At 42.9% G+C, this 20,948-nt stretch overlaps 1 protein-coding gene across 49 annotated transcripts in view; it reads right to left on the bottom strand.

Annotated features, from left to right (window-relative positions):
- MAST4 (microtubule associated serine/threonine kinase family member 4) overlaps positions 1-20,948 on the bottom strand; it is a 589,108-nt gene that overhangs the window by 156,949 nt on the left and 411,211 nt on the right. For 4 of the 49 annotated variants that reach the window (XM_021076766.2, XM_085002367.1, XM_085002356.1 and 1 more), the window contains exon 1: positions 9,832-10,052. The exons of the other annotated variants lie outside the window; for them this stretch is intronic. In XM_021076766.2, the coding sequence (XP_020932425.2) occupies positions 9,832-9,869 (38 nt within the window). In that variant the 5' untranslated portion in view covers positions 9,870-10,052. Of the gene's footprint in view, positions 1-9,831; positions 10,053-20,948 lie in introns of those variants that run through there. 49 annotated transcript variants of the gene reach the window in all.

The following is a 20,948-nucleotide window of genomic DNA, read 5'->3' as shown; positions in this document are numbered from 1 at the left end:
GCTCCACTCCCAGGTCTATGAAACTACGTCTGTATCTATATGAATGTAGAGGCAATTATGACACAACTTCCAAGCCAAAAGGAAATCCCTCTCCATTTGAAACTAGTACTGTGAAATGATGTTGAACTAGGTAAGCAGGGTGACATTTAAAAGCTTTTACGGTTCTCTTCCAAAGAAAACTAATTTTCCTTCCGAAATGCAAAGTGGAAGGGGGTAGGTAGGCAATGGGAAGAAATGGCTTCCATCTTTTGAAAGAATTAGGATAAGTTCTGTTTGCCACTCTTATGTGGACTCAACCTTCATGATTAAAACACTTAGAAACTCTAGGAAAGAAAACAACTTTAAGTAAATGAGAAGTGCTTTATCACAACTATTCCTTAACTTCTTTGTGGTTCAAAGATCTGACTTTCCAGCCTGGCAATACAATCCCAACCTGGTAGGTAGGTAGGTGAACCCCGCCCCTCCCCCCACCTCCTCATTGTGTTCATGGTCCTATTTAATAAGGGCAAGACATGTGCTATGGACAAAGAGATGGTGATGCTCTGATGGAAAGATGCTGAAAGACACAGGTCCCTCTAAATTAACGAAAGGACACAGCTTAATGCACACAGAGCAAGGACATGGTCACAGTTCCACAAGCCCCGGTTTCGGGGTCCCTCCAAAGGGAGATGATCTGGGTGACAATTGTCTCTGCCACCCTCGTGCTGTTTCCTCAGCTTCCTAGCTACATGCTAAGTAAAAGCAAAAGATGAAATCCAGTATAATCTCCAACTGTTTACTTCCTGGGCAATTCCCAGGTGAATCAAAGGCTGCTTTTATGGCACAACACCCCCGTAATTACGCCAGTCCCCGGAGTCGGTGCTCTGATAAATCACAGACCATTAAGGTCCGCCTTTCTCCACATTACTACAGAGTCTGAGCTGCCAGGATGGCAGTGAGCTTCTGGAGCCAGTTATCCCAGACCTCCCTGGAGTCCACGGACCTCTAAGGGTGTCTATGAATAGAATTTAGTTGGGAGTTCCAGTTGTGACTCAGCAGTAATGAATTGGACTAGTATCCATGAGGACGTGGGTTCGATCCCTGGCCTCGCTCAGTGGGTTAAGGATCTGGCATTGCTTCAGCTGTGGTATAGGACGCAGATGTGGCTCGGATCCCATGTTGGCTGTGACTGTAGCATAGGCTACAGCTCCGATTAGACCCCTAACCTGGGAACTTCCATTTGCCACTGGTGCAGCCCTAAAAACAAACAAAAAAAGATGAAGAATTTAGTCTATAAACTTGGACTGTTTTATGGTTTTCACTAAGCACAAACTGAGATGGATCGTTCCCTTCACATCTATTCCCCATATTAGCGGTCTTTTTGATTTTGTCACCAATAGAGATCACATGTTTTCATGTTACATTGCTGCAGAGAGATTAAAAACTCATTTATGCTCATTACTACTTCAAAATTATGGCAGTCACTAGACCCACTTTGAGATACATGGATGTGCTATTAAAAATTCACATATATTACCAATTTGTAATGTTTTAATAGCTATTTCAATATAATTGGTTTCCTTTATAATCCTATATATTTTATTCTATTTTATGCACTTAAAAACATTATTTTGAAAAGTGGTCTACCAGCTTCACCATATTGCCAATGGAATCCAGGATTTTAAAAATAGATAAGCAGGAGAGGGCCCAGGAAATTTTGCTCATGTCACACAACTCGTTAGGGGCAGAAATGTGACTAGAAATGTGATCCTCTGACTTCATTGCCCGTAGAGTCCTTTACAGCTGCAGGTGGAATGACCCAAATGTGGTCATGTGCTACCATGTAATTGCTGGCTTCTCAAAGATTCTCCCCAGTGTCCAACTAGTTCAAGCCCTGGAGACTCTAGTTTGCTGAGAAAGATGAGGAATATTCACTGAAAGCTAGCTCTAGCACACAGGAAATTTTTCTAATCAAGGACAAAGTCACAGCTTTGGGTATAGATTGAAGCTAAGCTGGAAGAGAATGTGTATACAGTGGAATATGGAACGTGGAACCTTCACAAATTCATTGCAATATCTGTTGAATCTTCATATGCAGAGAATCAATCTCCACACAGGATATTTCTAATTAAACAATGTCCTGCTCCATTCAGCCTAGCCCCCCACAAGTGGCACTCCATCTGTAAGGTGTCATTCAGGGAGCTCCAGGTGCTTGTCAATAGCATACTTATACCAAAAGAGGGATATGGCTATTTATCATTGGTCATTTATGAGCCTGCCAAACACTAGAGGAGGGAGGGGAGAAAATATCTAACTCAGAATAAGCGAGTGCTGCCCAAGGTCACAGCTTAGAGACTCAATCTTATTTCACACACACAAATCAGATCAATTGAAGATGGAAATGCATAATACATTAGACAAACAGTTTCAAGCCTTGATAAAAGCAGACCTTGGAACGTGCATTAACAGCAATTTGCATTTAGTAATGTTTCACATTTGAACATTAAATGTGTGGAGGCGAAAAAGCAAGGAAAAAATATCCAATTGCTGTCTTGCAATATTGATGACGGTACAGTAAAAGTTCAGAGCAGTAATAAAACTCAAGAAGTCATTTGCTCCTATGACAGCACCTTGCCCCTGCTGCTGCCTCCCTCTATTTCCCAAATTCCAAAAGAGGGGCAGTTATTCTTTTAGAAGTGTTTCATCCCAAAGCATATGCAATAGTCATTCTAGACTTGAATCTGGTGATGATGTACCCTCCTGTCATTTTTTTTTTTCCACTAGAGAAAATATGGAACACCAGACTGCCAATCTAGCAATAATATACCATGTGATATGAGAGCCGCAAACTTGGAAGGAACCTCAAGTCGACATAAAAGCTACTTGGCACAAGGTACCAAAATTCATAAACATGTTCACGTCACTTTGGCCTAGAAATCTCTATTCTGGGAATTTACCCTAAGGAAAGAGTTCCAAAAGACGGAAAAAGCTATGTATGCATGGATATGCTCGCTGTGGAGTGCTTTCATTCAATAAACCTTTATTAAGTGCCTATTATGTGCCAGGCACTCTGCTGGCAGAAAGTCTCCCTTTCAAGGCATTCGCAATCAGCTGGGAATTCAGATAAGTATACACAGAATTACAACATGTTGGGATAAATGCTAACAGGCCTGGACAGAAGTCCTAGAAACACTAAAATGCTGGAGTAGAAAGGCAAAGGGAGTCAAAGAGGACTTTACCAAATTTTAGGGAATGCTTTTATAATTTCTTTACTGTGTTGTTCTTATTAAAGACACCAGGTAATGTGAAAATGTTGAAGAAATCCTTTATTATTCTTTTAAAAACTCCCCAATACATTTTTTAAAATAAAAAATAACAAGGGCTCACAATTGCCCTTAAGAGCACTTAGAGGCCCTCTGTCTCTCTCTCCACTATGTGTGGGAGGCGGGGTGTAGCCGTCATCGCCAGGTCCTCACCGGGCGCATTTCACCAGTCTATTCCCCGTCTTGGTTTTCTACTAGACACCAGGGTGTCTTTCATCAAAACCGTGGAAGGACTCCCAGTTTGTTTTGCTTAAAACACGAAACGAAATAAACAAACCAAAAAATGTTATCACTCCTTGGAGAATGTTCTCTTTCAAATGGCCCAGAGTCGCTGCAGAAAATGCCTGCTGTCAGATTTCAGAAGGTCCTTTGCTAAAGACGCCATTTACAATGTGTTATGATTCCTTAGTGGGTTTAGAAATAAAAAGAATTCCACAGGGTTAAGAATTGTGTTGGAAATCTTTTGAAGACGTAGACTGGGCACACCTACTAATTCACGGTGAGAAATAATCTAAACTGAACCAGCTGCAATCTAAAGAGCCGTGACTTTATTTACCCTTGGATTAGAGAAAACGCTATTCCTGTAACGTGCACAACACCCAGTTCAAGTCAAGACATGCTACATGCCCATCAGGGTGTGGGAGCTGGGGAGATGTCTCTTTCAGCCTGCTCCGGCCGGTGCCATGGCTCAAGGCTTTGGCCAGGCTCCAGAAGTGGGTAGGGGCTTTAGAAGAATCACTAAGGAAGGCCACACCTCAACTGTCTTTCTTGAGAGTGCCTTCAGGGAAGACTGCACTTGAAATAATCCATAGGAAGAAGGTAAAATGAACATTTATTCAGTGCCTACAGTTGCAAGGTGTGGCCCCTAGGTCCTGGTTTGGCAAAGATTTTCTCTAGAGGGCCAGATAGTACATGTTTTTGGCTGTGCAGGCCAGAGTCTCATGTTACAACTACTGGACTAAGCTATTGTAGTACAAGCAGCCATAGATAATATCTAACTGAATTGCTGTGGCTGAGTTCTTATAAAGCTTTATGCATGAAAATAGGTGACAGGCTGAATTCGGCCTGTAGACTATAGTTTGTCTACCCCTGACCTTAATGCCTCACAATATATCTTATTTTAGGCACAAAAAGACTTCCTGGCTATTTTTCCTACTTAAAGATGAGGATACCAAGTATAAGCATTAAGGTTACCTGTCAAAATCACATATCTAGTTTGTGACAGAGTCAGGATCCCAACTAAGTTTCCCTGCCCACAAATCTGAACTCATTCTACTATATAAAAACCAGGTCTGTTGGGTTGAATAAGGAAGAGGAGACAACGTGAAGGAAAGGAGGAAAAAAAAAAAAGGCAAGTCTAAATTCTTCCTCTCATTTAACATTAACCTATGACATAAAGATCCAGCGTTGTCGTGAGCTGTGGTGTAGGTCTCAGACACAGATTGGATCTGGTGTTGCTGTGGTAGGCCGGCAGCTACAGCTCCTATTCTACTCCTAGCCTGGGAACTTCCATATGCCACCAAAAAACATGCAAACAAACAGGAGTTCCTGTTGTGGCACATGGGAAACAAATCCAATTAGGAACCATGAGGTTGCATGTTGGATCCCTGGCCTTGCTCAGTGGGTTAAGGATCTGGCGTTGCTGTGAACTGTGGTGTAGGTCGCAAATGCGGCTCGGATCTGATGTTGCTGTGGCTGCGGTGTAGGCCGGTACCTGCAGCTCCAACTGGACCCCTAGCCCGGGAAGCGCCATAGGCCACGGGTACAGCCCACAAAAAAACAAAACAAAACAAAAAAAAACAACCCTTAACCTATGATAGCAAAAAATGCTGAGGTACAGTTCCCCTCCCAAGAGAAGCTTTTGGGTCATTCAGTACTGACCTCCTTCATAATGGGGGGAAAAAAGAAGCTAGTTCTGTATTATAACAGGTCAGATTATGAGAAAGCTATAAGGTGGTCATTCTCCTAGAATTCCACCATGCCCAGAGAGGATTTTATAAAACAACCCCACTGCTACCCATATGTTCAGTAGCGCATTCATTCCATGCCAGTCAGCACACACTTTACCACTGCTTAAAAAAGGATGTGGTACTTGGTCCTTTGGGAGGCAACACAAAGATATTAAACAGTTAATTACCTGTTGATATCAACTGCCGCTTGAGTATGAAAAGAAACTATAGGGCTGAGGCACACAGCTCAGTGCCTGAAACTCCAGGGAGAAGAGGCAATAAATATGAGTGTGCTTCTGCTCCTGGTTGAAACTGACTCAACGTTCTCCCTCCTTTGATTCCTCCCAAGAAATCAAAGATTCTGTTTTCAACATGGTTGTCCTAATTTGGAACCTGGAGACCAGGTTCCAAGTTGCCTACCAGCTTGAAATGTTGGTGCCTAAGCATCAATTTCCTCATCTTACAAAGAGGGGGGTTGACTAGATGTTTCTGAAGCCTCTTCCAAGTTAAGGCTTCCATGAATCAGTTTTTTAACATATGATTCCATAATGTCCAACTTTAAAAAAAAAAAACTACCCTGGAGGAAGCTTAGATGTCCAGGTATTTTAATCCATGACACAGGGCTCTTTACATCCGTAGAGTAAGAAAAAGTTTCAATTATTAAAAACCATCTCCCTTAAAAAGTAGAAAGTGTCACTCAGAGAATTTCACAATTTATTTTCTGAAAATTAAATGATGATTTTCCCCAAAGGACAGAGGGGAAAGGAAGATGCGGAGCAGATGGATTCATTGTTCCCCTATGGAGAGAAAACATTTCTACACCTTGCAAAATATATTAATTGGCCTGCCATCTGGCAAGCCTGTTCACACACATAAGGGATAAAGTTTAGATCCTGAGGTTTAACATTTAAGCCTGTGGGGAGATGGTAATTGGAATCTTTCTGAGTTAGCATGAGTATTTTTAAAGGGAACATTTCAAAAGACATCTAAATACAGGCGGAGAAAAACTGAACCCAAAATGTGAGACCACCCGAGGTGACATACAGATGTCAATGGCCTCGCCCCCTCTCTGCACACCAGTGAGCCGGCTGGGGACACTCCCACACCAGGTGAGCTGTGCATTTGCATGGTGGTTTGCAGAGCATGAGTTTGAATGCTTCCCCACAATTCGACAGCTTAACTACCCCACCCATACCTTCCTGTACATTATAGATACTTTTCAAATTTCCTGGAAATCTTACCCTTGTACAGTTACAGGTTTAAAAGACCTCTTTAAGGGAAAAACGCAGTTCATCAAACAGGAGAGTCGATAAAATATGAGTTTTGTGGTATGTACACACGGGCACCCAGGGGGGGAAAAAAAAAACCAAAAACATGTAGAAGGATAATTCTGCATTTTTCATAGGGTTTGAGTAACAGAATTTGGGGTGATTTTTTATGGTTGTTCTTACTGTCTCCATTCTCTGTCTTGGGTATGTGTTAAGTTTAAATTCTATTTTCTAAGCTATATACATTCTGCTGAAGTTGAAATATAATAAAAATCGTGAAAAGACAGGATAAATTGTCTTACGAAGCAATAAGGTATCCTGAATTCATCTTAAATGCATGTTTTGTTCTGTTTTCACCTGTACTGAAAACTCCATAATTCCTTCTGGATCTATCTTTTCCAACAATCATAATCTCTGTCTTAAAATATATGTCTTCCAAATCTTCCACCTCATGGCTGTTTCCTTCCCCGATACACAATCCCAAATTATTTATAACCAATTCCTGCTAGTAGAATGTGTTTATCTGGTTCCTCAAAACCTCTTTCCCTAGCATCAAAGGGGTTATTACATATTAATAATGGGCCATACAACCTTAGGTAGTTTTTGCTTCTCTTTCAATATCGTATTCTGACAGATTTTTCTCATACCTATATGACATTACCAACCAAGTAATCAAACTATGTGTTAATCACCTTCCCGATCAAAATGATTTTTTAAAAGGAGGACACAATGTAATACAATATCCTGGCCGGAATCTTGGAATAGAAAAAGGACACTTGGTCACAACTTGTCAAAACTTAGTAAAATATGGAGTTAAATTTTAAAGGTGTGAGAGGAGCAGGGGAGAGCAAAACGAAACATCTTTTTCTAATCCTATATTAGCATTATCGAACAAGTAAACAGTACCTAAAACATCTTGAGGTGATAGAAATACTCTATACCTTAATTTTAGTGTCAGTTATGCAACTGTATTTGTCAAAATTTATAGAACTGTATGTCTAAAAAGGATAATTTTACGGCATGTAAACTGTATCTTGATAAACCATGTTCAGAAAACAAAACAAAGCACACCCAGCTGCCTGTACTTTGTTTTTCTAGAGTGAGTAAATTGAAATGGTAAACTTTTTTTTTTTTTTTTTTTTTTTTTGTCTTTTTAGGGCCACACCCAAGGCACATGGAGGTTCCCAGGCTATGGGTCGAATTGGAGCTATAGCTGCTGGCCTACGCCACAGCCACAGCAATGCCAGACCAGAGCTGCATCTGCGACCTACACCACAGCTCCCGGCAACGCCAGATCCTTAACCCACTGAAGGAGGCCAGGGATCGAACCCGCAACCTCATGGTTCCTAGTCACATTTGTTTCCGCTGCGCCACAACGCAACTCCTAAAATGGTAAACTTTGTGTCAGCAAGAATCTGAAGAAGTTGGACCTGGATTAGTGGCTTGAAAAATACCTTCTCTAACATATTCAAAAGAGCACGTGAACAGAAGACCTCTTTCATGGCGTCCTTGGTAAGCGGCACCAGTTCTCAAGAGCAATTCACATGTGGCACCACTGAGAGCTAAAAGATGGCCAGTGAAAGATTTTTGTGGTTTAGAGAAATCTGGGTGCAATTTGTGCCTTTTACATGTTGTATATTATTCATACTTTATTTTTATACAATTATTTTAAGCATACCAGTTACCTCTTAATTCTCTAAATATACTGATTTTCACAAATATGTATTTAAATGTCATCAGCTCCTCTCCTTAAAAACGTAGTTGGCATTAGCATATTCAAGAAAAAGTATCATCGTTTTAAAAAGTAAAGCAGCAGCCTGTAAGCAACTCATCTCTAAAATCCCAGCAGATCTTTCCTGGCATTCATACTGTATTGCCATGTAAGATTCAAGAACTGTTGTACCTTCTATAACATCAACTAGATGTGCTACTACAAAATCAGCAAGGATTTTGAGATGAGTGAGTCCATAATAAACACACTCATGTGAATGCACAGGATTTTATAATATACAGAGAGAAATCTCAGCTCTATAGGCATGGGTGCAGTGTAGTGTTACTCATTCAAAAGGCCTGTAAGATAGCAGCTGTTCAGAGCTACACCAGAAGTAAAACCTCAATTTCAAAAGCACAAGCCCACTCAAATACCATTATAAACTGTGATACTTTACGATGGGGAAATTACAGGAGAATACCTATACAATTTCCATTAATGGGAGAAAGAATCAGCAGGTGGCATTTTAAAACAAAGTGAAACCTACTTCTATTTTTTGCTCTCTTCCCTCAGACAGCAGGTGGCATTTCTATAGCAAAGATCAAAATTATCAGGGCTCAATATTCCACAAATTTCTTTGAATTGCCGGGAGGCTGCTATACAATAAAAATGAAGTTCCTAAAGTCTTACTTTACAAATATTATTTTTCAATAATTAGAATATTGTTGGAGCTACATTTCCCTTGGAGACAGGAGAGGAGAGTTAGGTTTTATCCGATTTACCATGCACTGTTAGTAATTTTGAGACAATTTCTCTAAGCCTCAATTTTTTTCATCTGTGTGACAGGTATCATAGACAGTATTAAACAAGACAACATACACCAAACTGCCTCAACAGATATTCTCCCGCTTCATCCTCCTTTATTGATGCTGGAGGATCTCCCATTGGTTATTACACATTACCGTACTTATCTGTCTACATCACTTTCTAACCCCACTGGGTGGAGCTACTGGAACAAAGGGACCATGCCGTACATACCTTTGTTGCTCAGGACATAATCACAATCCTGATCACATGAAAGGTACTCAAAAAATTTGGTACATAAACAAACAAATAAGGCAATGCAATAAATCCCCAGACCCTGCCCACAGAAGTCACAGTCAAATTGGCTCATTGGGTTATTAGGCGTCAGAAAGTGTAATTCAGGTTCATCCATGAGCCACAAAGCAGGAAAAAAGATCACACCATCATCCCAAGATACATAACTCATAAGAAGTCCCTCCAAGTCCTTTTAAATGTAATCAACTTCCCATGTTTCAAAGGTTAATCTCCTAGCTCTTGACCTCTGGTTTCTCTCTCTTGCGGCCCAGGTTACAAACATCTGACTTCTCTTTAACGCTGTTAAGGCACTCAAAAACAAGGAGCTGAAAGAGGAGCTGCCTGGCCTTCAGGACTGGGAGCCAGCCCCTCCCAATCCAGTCCCTAAGACATCAGAAAAAAATCAGTTTATGACTAGAAGGCAGAGACAAAACAAAGCAAAACCAGCCAAAATCATTTCAGTCTAAACAGGCCTTAACATAGACTTTAAGATATATACACACCTGGAACTTCCCAACAAAATCCATAAATGCTGGGCCATGAATCCCCTCCAAACATGTTAGTTTCTTATTAAGTATTTGAAATCAAACCTGTTAAGTGGCTGAAGGAGCAGCTACAAGCCACAGCCTGTGCGACACACCTAAAAGACTGGAAGGTCTGAAAAGTGAAGCTTGTTTCCTCGGCTCCAGGCTGGGCATTTCACTTACATGGGAACCAGAAAACTAGCTTAAAATGAGAACTATAATCTTTCTGGAACAATAGGTCATGACGAGCTTCCTTAATGCCAAAATAAGAGTTCAGAGGTGACTTCTACTAAATGAAAGAAAGTGTAAAGGGCATATGTATTTACTTTGGCTTGAATACAACATTTCTGAATATGTCTATCAGTGCCAAGAGTCAAAACCCTTTTCTTTATGGATTTCAAACCTCGGACCCATTAAACGGAATGTTTATATTTTTGAAGAATACCACCAAAAAGTTGTATCATATTAATATCTAACCAGTTCAAGTATTTGTACCTTTTAATCCCAACATCACCCTACGTCTGATTAGGTCTGATGTAGGTTAAGTCTCAAAAGGTAAAATAAACCAAAACGTCTCTTGTTTAAAGAGGTTTTGTTTTGCTTTGTTTTGTTTCTTTACAAAGCCATCACAGGCTAAGTAATCAATAACAATTTCAGAGAAAACTGAAATCTACCTACCAAGAGGGCAACTTGGCAGTGGCAATGCTGCTAAAATTGACATCAAAATCACTAAGATCCAAGAGCTGCACTGAAGGAGACACAGCTCTGGTCTTGAGCCTGGATCCCTATGTTAAGGAGGCTTATAAAAGCCACTATTGATTTTTTAGCTAAAAAACTTGAGATTTCCAAGGCTAACTTACCTGAAATGGACAAGAGAAGTCATCTATCAAGAAAAAGAGCTACATACAAAGTTTACAGGCCACAGTAAAAATAAGGCAACTTTTATTCCCTACTAATTCTGGGGTCCAAACATCTAACCCCAGTAAATTCTAAATTTACTGTCTGGGGTAAGATGTCACAATCGATAACATTATAGAAATTATAATTCATAAACATAGTAGCTCATTTTGCAGATTCCTTAACAACAACAAATGTAACCTAAAGCACCCCTGAACTATCCCATACTTTACCTGTTCCATCAGGGCCATTTGAATCAAAGATGAAAAAAAAAATTCCTTTGCTGAGGAGCCTATCGTTTATGAAAAATGCAAATTCACAGTCACCTATCCAACCTGCCAAGTTAGGTGAGTGTGGCTATCAGCCGCCTTGCCACCTGTCTGTCAAATGGAGCAGTTAGGCAAGCATGGGCTAATTTTACAATGAACCATTTTTTGGATTCGCAAATGATTGGTGTTTATCTGGATGGGTCTCAAACAGAGGATACCAAGAGGATAAAATGATCTTCACGTGGAACAATGACCTATCCAACATGGCTTCAATTTCTCCAATGCTCAGTGTCTGACCCAGGTGATGTGCTGGGAAAAGTCCTCAATTTTGTATCCGAAGTCTTGAGATTAGCCAAGTGAAAGTAGTATTTGTATAGGAATTGTATCTCAAGTTCCAAGATCAACAAGCCATTCCAGATCAGACTGAAGAAATAACATTACATAACAGTCACTTAGTGGCTATTGTTTTACAGTAACAAAGGTTTCAATTACCGTATTTCCTAGAGTGCTAGCAGTTTTTCCCATGACAAACATACTTTGTTCCCTTAACCCCCCCACCTATCTATAAAAGAGAAACATTGAATAATTACAATTTCTAATTAAAGATACTTGATCACAGAACACTCTAATCGATAGGAACATTAAAGGGATATAGATGATTTTGACTCAAGCCACAGACTCTGTGATATTGCTCAGATTTAGTAGCTGAGAAATCTGGCAGTGGCTAGATGATGTAATAGTGACTCTCCAGAGAAATGTTCTAAGGTCAAAATCAGAGTCCTGAGACATCAACATGTACTTCAGTGTTTAAAATTAGACAGAATAAAGCATGGCAAAGACAGTTTCAGCAAACACTCATAGGGCAAGATGAGCCCAGTGGCCCCATCAGTTTTCCTCCCTCTCTGATTCTATGACCCAAATAGACTTTATCAAGTTTCATTAGTTCCTTACTGCCTCCACACAGGTACTCAGAACCTAATACATTATGCTTAAAAGATATTTGCGGGAGTTCCCATCGTGGCTCAGTGGTTAATGAACCCTAATGGCATCCATGAGGATGTGGGGGTTCAATCCCTGGCCTCGCTCAGCGGGTTAAGGATCCAGCATTGCCGTAAGCTGTGGTATAGGTCACAGACGCAGCTTGGATCTCGAGTTGCTGAGGCTGTGGTGTGGGCCGGCAGCTACAGCTCTGATTTGACCCCTAGCCTGAGAACTTCCATATGCCGAGAGTATGGCCCTAAAAAGACCGAAAAAAAAAAAAAAAAAAAAAAAAAAAGGAAGGAAATCCTAAAAGATATTTGCAACATGAATTTCTATGTCAAGTTAGAAAGTTTCCAGAGACATGGAGCTGCTTCTTTCCAGTGCAGAGCTAAAAGCTTATTCAAGAACTTCAGAACACAAACGGTGGTTGGCCTACCACTTGTCAAAATCTGGATTTTGCCTGCCATTAATTGCCTAAGGAACCCCAAACTCTAGCAAAATTGGAATCACTGATAAGTGTCAATTCCAAAGTCAGCAGAATGTAGAAAGTCCCAGGGTGGGGGCTGGTTCTGAAATAAAGCAAGCAATGCGGGAGCTTCAGATAAGATAAATATTAATGACTGTCTCTTTTTGCCAGTCTACTTTACCTTCAAATGTTGATCAAAGCCTAAATTCTCTGCTTGGGCCTTTTTTTCTTTAAAACCAAACAACATGACGTTTCAGTTTGATATTGCTATAATTACCTCTCTAACAAGCATATCCAATAGCCATTAGTGTAGCTAAAACTCCCACTGGTCCTTTCATTCTATTAATAAGATATAAGGTCAATATTTTCAGAATTTATAGCCAAGTTCACAAGGGAACTTCCCTAATTACGAAGATAGAGGAAAGAAAATAAAGTACTAGAACTACATGTATTAATAACCACATGAACTTTTATTTAGGGATCTTTCTCTAGTTACAAAATATGTCACAGATCACAAAAACCAAGGGTGCTACAAGATACCCAAGGCTTCTACTGATAGAGGCTGACCTTCCTTTTAATAAATGGTTTTATGCACACCTTGGGCCTCCTTTCATCCAGGTGGCCCCGGGACCTTTTTATCGTCTTGGATCTCCTGCTTAATTTTCAAAGGGATTACTCAGTTACCGAGATGTCACTCCCAAATGACTAGGTTACATGTAGTGAAGGCAGCTCAGATTAAAAATAACTTCGTGCACACGCTTACTCACACTGAGAGATGGGCGTGCTGGGGGGTGAAGTGGGGGTTCAGAGCCTCCAGTGCTGAGCTCCCTGAGAAACTAGCCTACGTTCATTTCAACCAAGGAGGACTCTCCCAAATTATTCAGAATCAAGCCCTACCCCAAGCCTTTCCTCTTCCGTGGGCCATCTTCGTGCCTGGACTCGGGTCATTTCTCAACCCCAACTTTTTAGCCTAGAAAGCAGATGGTCTCAATCTTAAGGCTTCTGATTCCCCTGTTTTCAAAACATTACTCAGGTTTCTGATAGCAGGATATGTGTGTAAAGAGAAGCAAACAGAGCCATAAAAGCATATAACAGTCTACCCCTTCACTGTGAACTTACTGACACCCATTTACCCTCCCCAGGGTCAGTTACAGCAACGAATAGCCCAGGCCTGTCCAGGGAGCCTGCATTCCGTAGGCCCGTGCTTTGTTTTGAAGGAACGTCCTTTGAAATCTACTTTTTGCGCTCTCACATACTTCTCTCTCCCTCTCACTCCTTTCCTCCTCGCTCCTTCTCCTTCCATCTCCGTTCACAAAAGACCGAAGAAGCACTCAAGGGGTAAAACAAACAATCTGTCACCTCCTGTTGCAAACTTCCCACTAGAAGCTAAGAGCAACATTTCTGAGATGTGCCTATTCCAGCTCACATCCTTTGTGTGTCCGGTCAGCTTGAAGACTGGAGACCACGCTGCTCTGGTGTGGGGCGGCCTGGCTCTGCACACAAGTCACTCTGAGAGCCCACAGCCTGGGGTCTCGGGGTTCTCCTCTGCCCCAGGAGTGTCCTTTATTAGGCTGGGGGAGGAGGGTGCACAAGCGAGGGCCTCATGGACCAGCGCCCACGTCAGCGCTAACAGGAGATGAGAGGAGCGGATGGAAGGGCGAGCCCCACGGTGATGGGCAGGCCTGTCCCGCCCGTGGAAAAGACAGTCCAGCGCATGAAGAAAGGAGGAGGATGAAAGCAAGCAGTTATGAAACAGGCCTGGGCAAAGCAAGGAGTGGGAGGAAATGGGCGCAGGGACTCGGGGAGGGGCAGAGCCTGCAGGTCAGGTGTGGAGAGGATGGGAGCTTGGATGTGAGCGCGCCAGGTTTCAGCCACTTGTGGAAAAGGCTGGAGGGGCAGGCAGCTCACCCTCCACCCCTTCAGCTCCACTCCCACCCCCACCCGCTCAGGCCCAGGCAGAGTCGACAAGGGGATGAGACACTCAGAGCAGCTCCAACCGTAAACACATCAGAAAGGAGATACCCATGGGGCTGGGGAGAGAACTTGAGCTCCCAGAGGGGAGGGGAAAGGAAGCTGTCAGGGCCTATTTGGGTGATGAAGCAGACAATAAAGTGAGCAACACTGAGTAAGGGGATATGATTCAGGGAAGAGGGCTGACAGGCCAGCTGTGAATGTGCAGAGGCCGGGACACAAGGGTGTGTTGCTGCTGTGCTTAGCAACCCACAGAAAGTGGCTGCCACCCATGGTCTCCAATTCCTCCCTCAATCCTGTCTCCCAGCTTTTCCTCCACCCCCACCCCAGCCCTGTGCTGCCATGGTTCACAATGAAGTCACCCACGACTTTCAGCCATCAGGCTCGGTTCATCTCTCTGTGGATGGCAGCTGCCTGTTCTCTTTGGATCTCTGTGAGATCACCCTGCCAGCTTCCTTCTTATGGGACTCCCCCCAGAGTCTCCTTTCTGGTACCGATCTGCATCTCTGCCTACTCCTTAAATGGGGCATCTGTAGTTCTCCCACAGATTAGTGAAACATTTCTCATGGTCCTAATGAGGACTCCCAAGCCTATTATGTCGGGTTCAGCCTCCCAGAGTGCCTCAGACCTACAATCCAACCACCTGCCTAGGGGCTCCTGCTCTTCTGCCTCAGAGCCTTGGCCCTTCTCAGATGCCTCCTCTCAAATTCTTCCCGTGATGGCTCTTTCTCATCCTCTAGGTCTTTCCTTAAATACCACCTCCTCAAAAGAACTTCCTTTTATCAAAAGTAGCTACAGCAGTGTTACTCTCTCTCCTCAGCTCTTGCTCTCAGCCTTGGAACCCCCGTTCAGCACTTGACTTTATTCAGATGCTTGTTGATTTGGGAGGCCAGTGCACTCTGTCTGGTTCACCTCTCTATCCCTGACCCAGCTCAAGACACTGGTGCTGCGGGTCCTGGCTGAATGAAGGAATGAATGCTCCATGGTACTCAGTATACAATAGGTGCTCAATAAATAGGGATGAACTAAGCCCCTGGGGATAAAAGGGGTGAGTACAAATTCTTGTGTCTTCCTCTCCCCAACTCTTATATTTCCTTGGTCCCCCAAGTTAAAACCCCCAGGGCCATTGTGGTATCTCTTTGCATCCCTCAGTGCCAATGGCTCATCCACCTCTACTGGTTTTACATTCCTAACATCTCTCAAAGCAAAGCATATGCTCTGCTCAGGCCTGCAAAACCCTTCAGATAAGCTACTGCAGTGACCTGTTCAATGTCTCCAGGTCTCACCCCTTTCTCTCAGACCTAAACTCCCCAGAGCTGCCAGATGCACCTCTCACCCCTTGGATGAAGGCTGAGGTCCTGCAAATACCAGGCACCTCAAGTCTTTTCCCCAGCCATCACCCACTACTCATTCCCTTGTTATGATGACAGTAACTATGTTAAAAGTTAGGGTTTATTGAGAGTTTTCATATGAATCACTACATTAAGCATTTTACACATAGGAACATATTTTAATCTTTACAACAATCCCATGAGATAAGTAATTTATTTGTCCCTATTTTATAGCTAGAGTATTTGAAGCCCAAAGAAGTCAACTTACCCAAGACACAGAGTTAAGATTCAAACTCAGGTAACCTAGCTTCAGATCAACCCCCTTAGCCAACTGTGCTATATTATAGAGCCTCTTTAAACTTCATGCTTCAGCAATACTGAGTTATGCTTCTGGTTCTTTATGCTCCAGCAATACTGAGCTATGTATAATCCCTCGAATTCTGCGTTGCCAAGGCCACCATTTCTTTTGCTCCTTGGGAAAGCCCTGCCTTCCTGTCTGATAAATACCAATCTACCCTTCAAAACCTCCCTGAGGTGTTACCTTTTCTATGTGGTACATCTCCCAGCTCCATGAGACCAAAGTCTCTCTTACCCACTGGCCACTCCTATGGCTTATATGTACTTGTAAATCCTTTTCCATTGCCCTGATTTGCAATGACTCATTTGCATGTCTTCACTGAAGGCAAGCCTCTGGCCTTCAGCTTTGGGTCATGGTGCCCAGGCACACAACAGATGCTCAATAAACGGGGAATTAACTGGGCTTTCTGTGAAACGGGTGCGTACAGGATAACCCATACCTGACATGTCAGGGCAGGAGGAAAGCATATTCCATGCTTTTTAAAGGCATATATTCATGCTCAAAACAAAGGAAAAACTCACCAAACACTACAGATGTTTCTCAAGGGCAGATGCAGTATGCATAAAAATTCAATGCATTCTGACAACTACAGCAGTTAGCTTAAGATCCCTGAATGTACCTGCTGTTCATAGCAACTGCTGAGTAATGTGAATTCAGCAAAAAACAAAGCAAAACCAAAAAAATCGTTTTATCCCAAGGGTTCATTTGGAACCTCACTCAAAGTGATGAACTGAGTCACAAACTACCCAATGGTCTGGATGGAATTTTATCAATTTAGGTATCACTGAGATTTGGCGGTCATCACTTAAGCGACAAGAAAACATGAAAGATTTCTGACCATTAAGGTTAAAAATCAAGCATCTTCTAGACTCTCTAGACCGCACCTCAACAAGACTAAAGATGCACCTCAAAAGCAGGGAGCAACATCTATAAGTCACCAGCAGCCCTTTCTTTACAGTGTGACAAAGATGGGATATAAGTCACAGAGAAGCTTGATCAATCCTCCCCCTAAATTTTTAATCCAAAGGAGAAAGAAAAGATTTTACAAATCAACAACATCATGAGGTTGCGGGTTCAATCCCTGGCCTTGCTCAGTGGGTTAAGGAGCCAGCGTTGCCACGAGCTGTGGTGTAGGTCACAGACAAGGCTCGGATCTGGCACTGCTATGGCTGTGGAGTAGGCCAGCAGCTGTAGCTCCGACTGGACCCTAGCCTGGGAACCTCCATATGCCGCTGATGCGGCCCTAAAAAACAAACAGAAAAAAAAAAAAAAAAACATCAATTCTTACTTGAGTTCAAAACAGGACATTTTGGTTGAAGTACCCTGTCCATTTAGCCTAGATTTCCGTCCCTCAAAGCAGCAGATGAATGGCTGTCTTGAGATCACCTTGAGGAGATGAGGGAGGAGGAGAGGTAGGCAAAGCCAGTCATAAAAAAGAAATCATTTCCAGTGGAAATGTGAGCTTTACAGCAAAACTGCAGACAAAGCCAGTGGGCATCCAGATACAATCCAGTGCCTGCCACAGTCCGGGAGAAAAGGAATGAAAGGAACGACATATCATCTTTGGGAATGGAGCTCAAAGAAGCCAGGCTAGAAAGCACAGACGTGCATCAGGATCTGCTTAAGAGTCCAGGCCTGAGGAGTTCCCATTGCAGCGCTGCAGGTTAGGAACATGACTAGTATCCATGAGGATGAGGTTTCCATCCCTGGCCTCGCTTCGTGGACTAAGGATCCAGCGTTGCGGTGAGCTGCAGTGTAGGTCATGGACATGGCTCAGATCTGGTGTTGCTATGGCCATGGCGTAGGCCGCCAGCTGTAGCTCCCAGTTGACCCCTAGCCTGGGAAAAAGAGTCTAGACATGAGAGCCAGCCTGTGGACGCTGTTCCCCAAGAACTCAGGGAGTTCTGGGCCCAGGCAGGGCTCTGAGTTGGAAGAGAAAGCTTAAACGTGTTCCTATGAGAGGGCAAACCAACACACCAGGGCCATGCTGAATGGACAAGGCAGATGCAACACAGCAAAAACCCATAGGTCTCCATGACAATTTCTGCCATGATAGAGATTCAAGGAGAAAGCCTATAACCATTTAGCCTCTGTTTCTTTTGTCTATGTGGTACAAACCTGCTATCCCTTAGGAGCTCTAAGAGGCTGATTCACAGACTCAAAGCTGGACTTGACTCTCTTACAGAGGCAAGGAGCTGATATTAAAGAACAGATTACTATGAAGTCTGCTGGCTGACAATCTGAATCAGAACAAGTAGCTGGGATAAAATATGCAAAGTAAATGATCGGGCGAACAAAGTCAGCCAAAGTACGGAAAAGCAGGCTTAGGCAGGGGGGTTGTTCCAAGGGCTCAGGCACATCTGACTGAGGATGAGGGCAAAGCGTTCTCACACTTGGTCACCAGCCACACCCTCAAATAGGAAAGAGGCTATCGAAGGGAGCAGGCCATTTGGAAATGGAGAGGTTTTTTGGTTTTTTTTCTCGGTTTTTTGTCTTGTTAGGGCCGCACCCATGGCGTATGGAAGTTCCCAGGGTAGGGGCTGCATCGGAGCTGTAGCCGCCTGGCCTATACCACAGCCACAGCAACATGGGATCTGAGCCACGTCTGTGACCTATACCCATGGTTCACAGTGATGCCAGATCCTTAACCCACTAAGCAAGGCCAGGGATTGAACCCATGTCCTCATGGATGCTAGCCGGGTTTGTTAACCACTAAGCCATGATGGGAACTCCTGGAGAGGTCCTTTTAAAGGGACAGATTTAGGGAACCAGATTAGCCCTGTAAGAAATGGGGTTCATGTGAGCCTTGGAGGAGAAAGATTTAGAGCAGTTAAGGGAGGTCACAGAAGGGGAAGAGTCATACTGTAAGCATATGCTGTGTGTCTTTATGAAGGACACAGAGCGAGTGGGAATTGATTGCTGTATAATAAGAAAATGCAACAGGCACACATACCGACCCGCAGAGGAGGACATTTGCCCTTCATTTTTCTGAATCTACATAATAAATATAAAGCAGTTTTGACCCTGTGAGACCAACTATAAGTAGATATATCTAGAGACAATCTTTAGGACACATATTTCCAAATTCTGTGAGTCCTGGAAATTCCCCAGTAGCAAACAGGCTGTGACAACCTCTACTGTTAGAAGGGAAGGCGGGCAGCTCCCTCTCTGTAGGTATCACTCAGCTGAAGATATGGGCCCATGACTTGGGGAGTGGACACAGCCCTCCCACAATCTCTCATGTGGCTAGGAAGAACCCAGGTTCCTTTAGAACCCAGGCTCCCTGCCAGGGCGAGTGGCTGGAAATGGAATCTTCCGGGCTAGACAGATACTGCCCTAAGGCCAGGGTCAGACCAGCCTAAGAATTCTTTATGCATTTGACTCAATAACATTAGACAGATAGGTGATGGAAAGCAAGGCTCCAGATGCTTTTCAGGTTTGGACACACAGGTGTGAGGCCAGAGCAAACTTAGGGCTCCAAGAAGTGGTCCAGGTGAGAGTAGCAGCAGCATCACAGCCAGGCCTAAACCACTTAAACATAGTTAAGGGCTCCTGAGAAATTGAAAAGGTAAGAGGTTATAGGATGTACTGCTATGACAAGCAGGGGCCAGGTTCACGTGCAGCATGTATTTCTTCAACCGATTAGCTGTTTGGAGTTTTGAACAAAAATGACCAATACAGGAGTTCCCATCGTGGCTCAGCAGAAACAAATCTGACTGGTATTCATGAGAGGATCCCTGGCCTTGCTCAGCCAGTTAAGGATCCGGCATTGTCTTGAGCTGTGGTGTAGGTCACAGACATGGCTCAGATCTAGCGTTGCTGTGGCTCTGGCATAGGCCAGTGGCTACAGCTCTGATTCAACCGCTAGCCTACGAACTTCCATATATGCTGTGAGTGTAGCTCTAAAAAGACAAAAAAAAAAAAAAAAAAAAGAAAAAAAAGACCAATACCAGAAGAGTATCTCTGAACATTATAGCCAAATGAGAAAAGCACAGCCACCTATTTAAAAGGCACAACTTTAGAATCTCAGAGGGTTTAGCGGTATCAGCACTGTTCAAGTTGCACAGAAAGTATAACTTTAAAAATTGCTGAGATCTCTCTCACACACATACACAAACGTGTTTGTTTTCTGTATGTATATATGAATATGTGTGTGTGTGTAAACAGCATATGTGAGGGTATTCCAGGACCCTTCTGGAATTTAAAAAATACCATGAGAAACATCCAAAGGAAAAAACTACTAGGTTTTCCAAAGTATTACATATCTGCATTTAAGCTACAATAAGTTACTGGTATAACCCAACAGAATGAACCATTTTCCTGTGTTCTTTAAACACTGGAGCACAGAGATTATGAATCTCCAAATCTGATAGCCAGCATCCTGTTTATTTGACCGCACCGGTGCCCTCATGCAGGTTCATGTGTATGTACAAGGCAAGTTTTGAGGAAAAACAAAGAATCGGTATTTACACAACTCAAAGGGTGTGCCCCTCTCCTACAATCATGTCACCTGTCTGTGCTGGATACAAATGTGGAAAGAGGAGGAACGCCTCCTTTAAAGTCATTTTCTCTCACCCAGTGTCAGCAACTAACTCTGAACTGCCTTCCACTTGTGGCATGAGCTTCATTGTCATTTTCAAAGTTTTGTTTTTCTGCATATATTCTAACAAACATGTGTCACAGAATAAGAAGGTCAGCCCTGTATTTGAAATAAATTTCAGAGAAACAGTAAAAAACAAAACAAAACAACAAACAAAAAAAACCCCAAAGTTATGCAGACCTGTCATTTCAAACAGACAATAGACAATATGAAACAGACTGAC

This window comes from Sus scrofa, chromosome 16 (assembly GCF_054392235.1).
Source record: "Sus scrofa isolate SSC_HxYL_T2T_F1_AM1 chromosome 16, Sscrofa_HxYL_maternal_Yorkshire_Landrace_v2.0, whole genome shotgun sequence".
Classification (NCBI taxonomy): domain Eukaryota; kingdom Metazoa; phylum Chordata; class Mammalia; order Artiodactyla; family Suidae; genus Sus; species Sus scrofa.
Note: the sequence above shows the minus strand (reverse complement) of the source record. Positions and strands in the feature narration are given on the sequence as shown.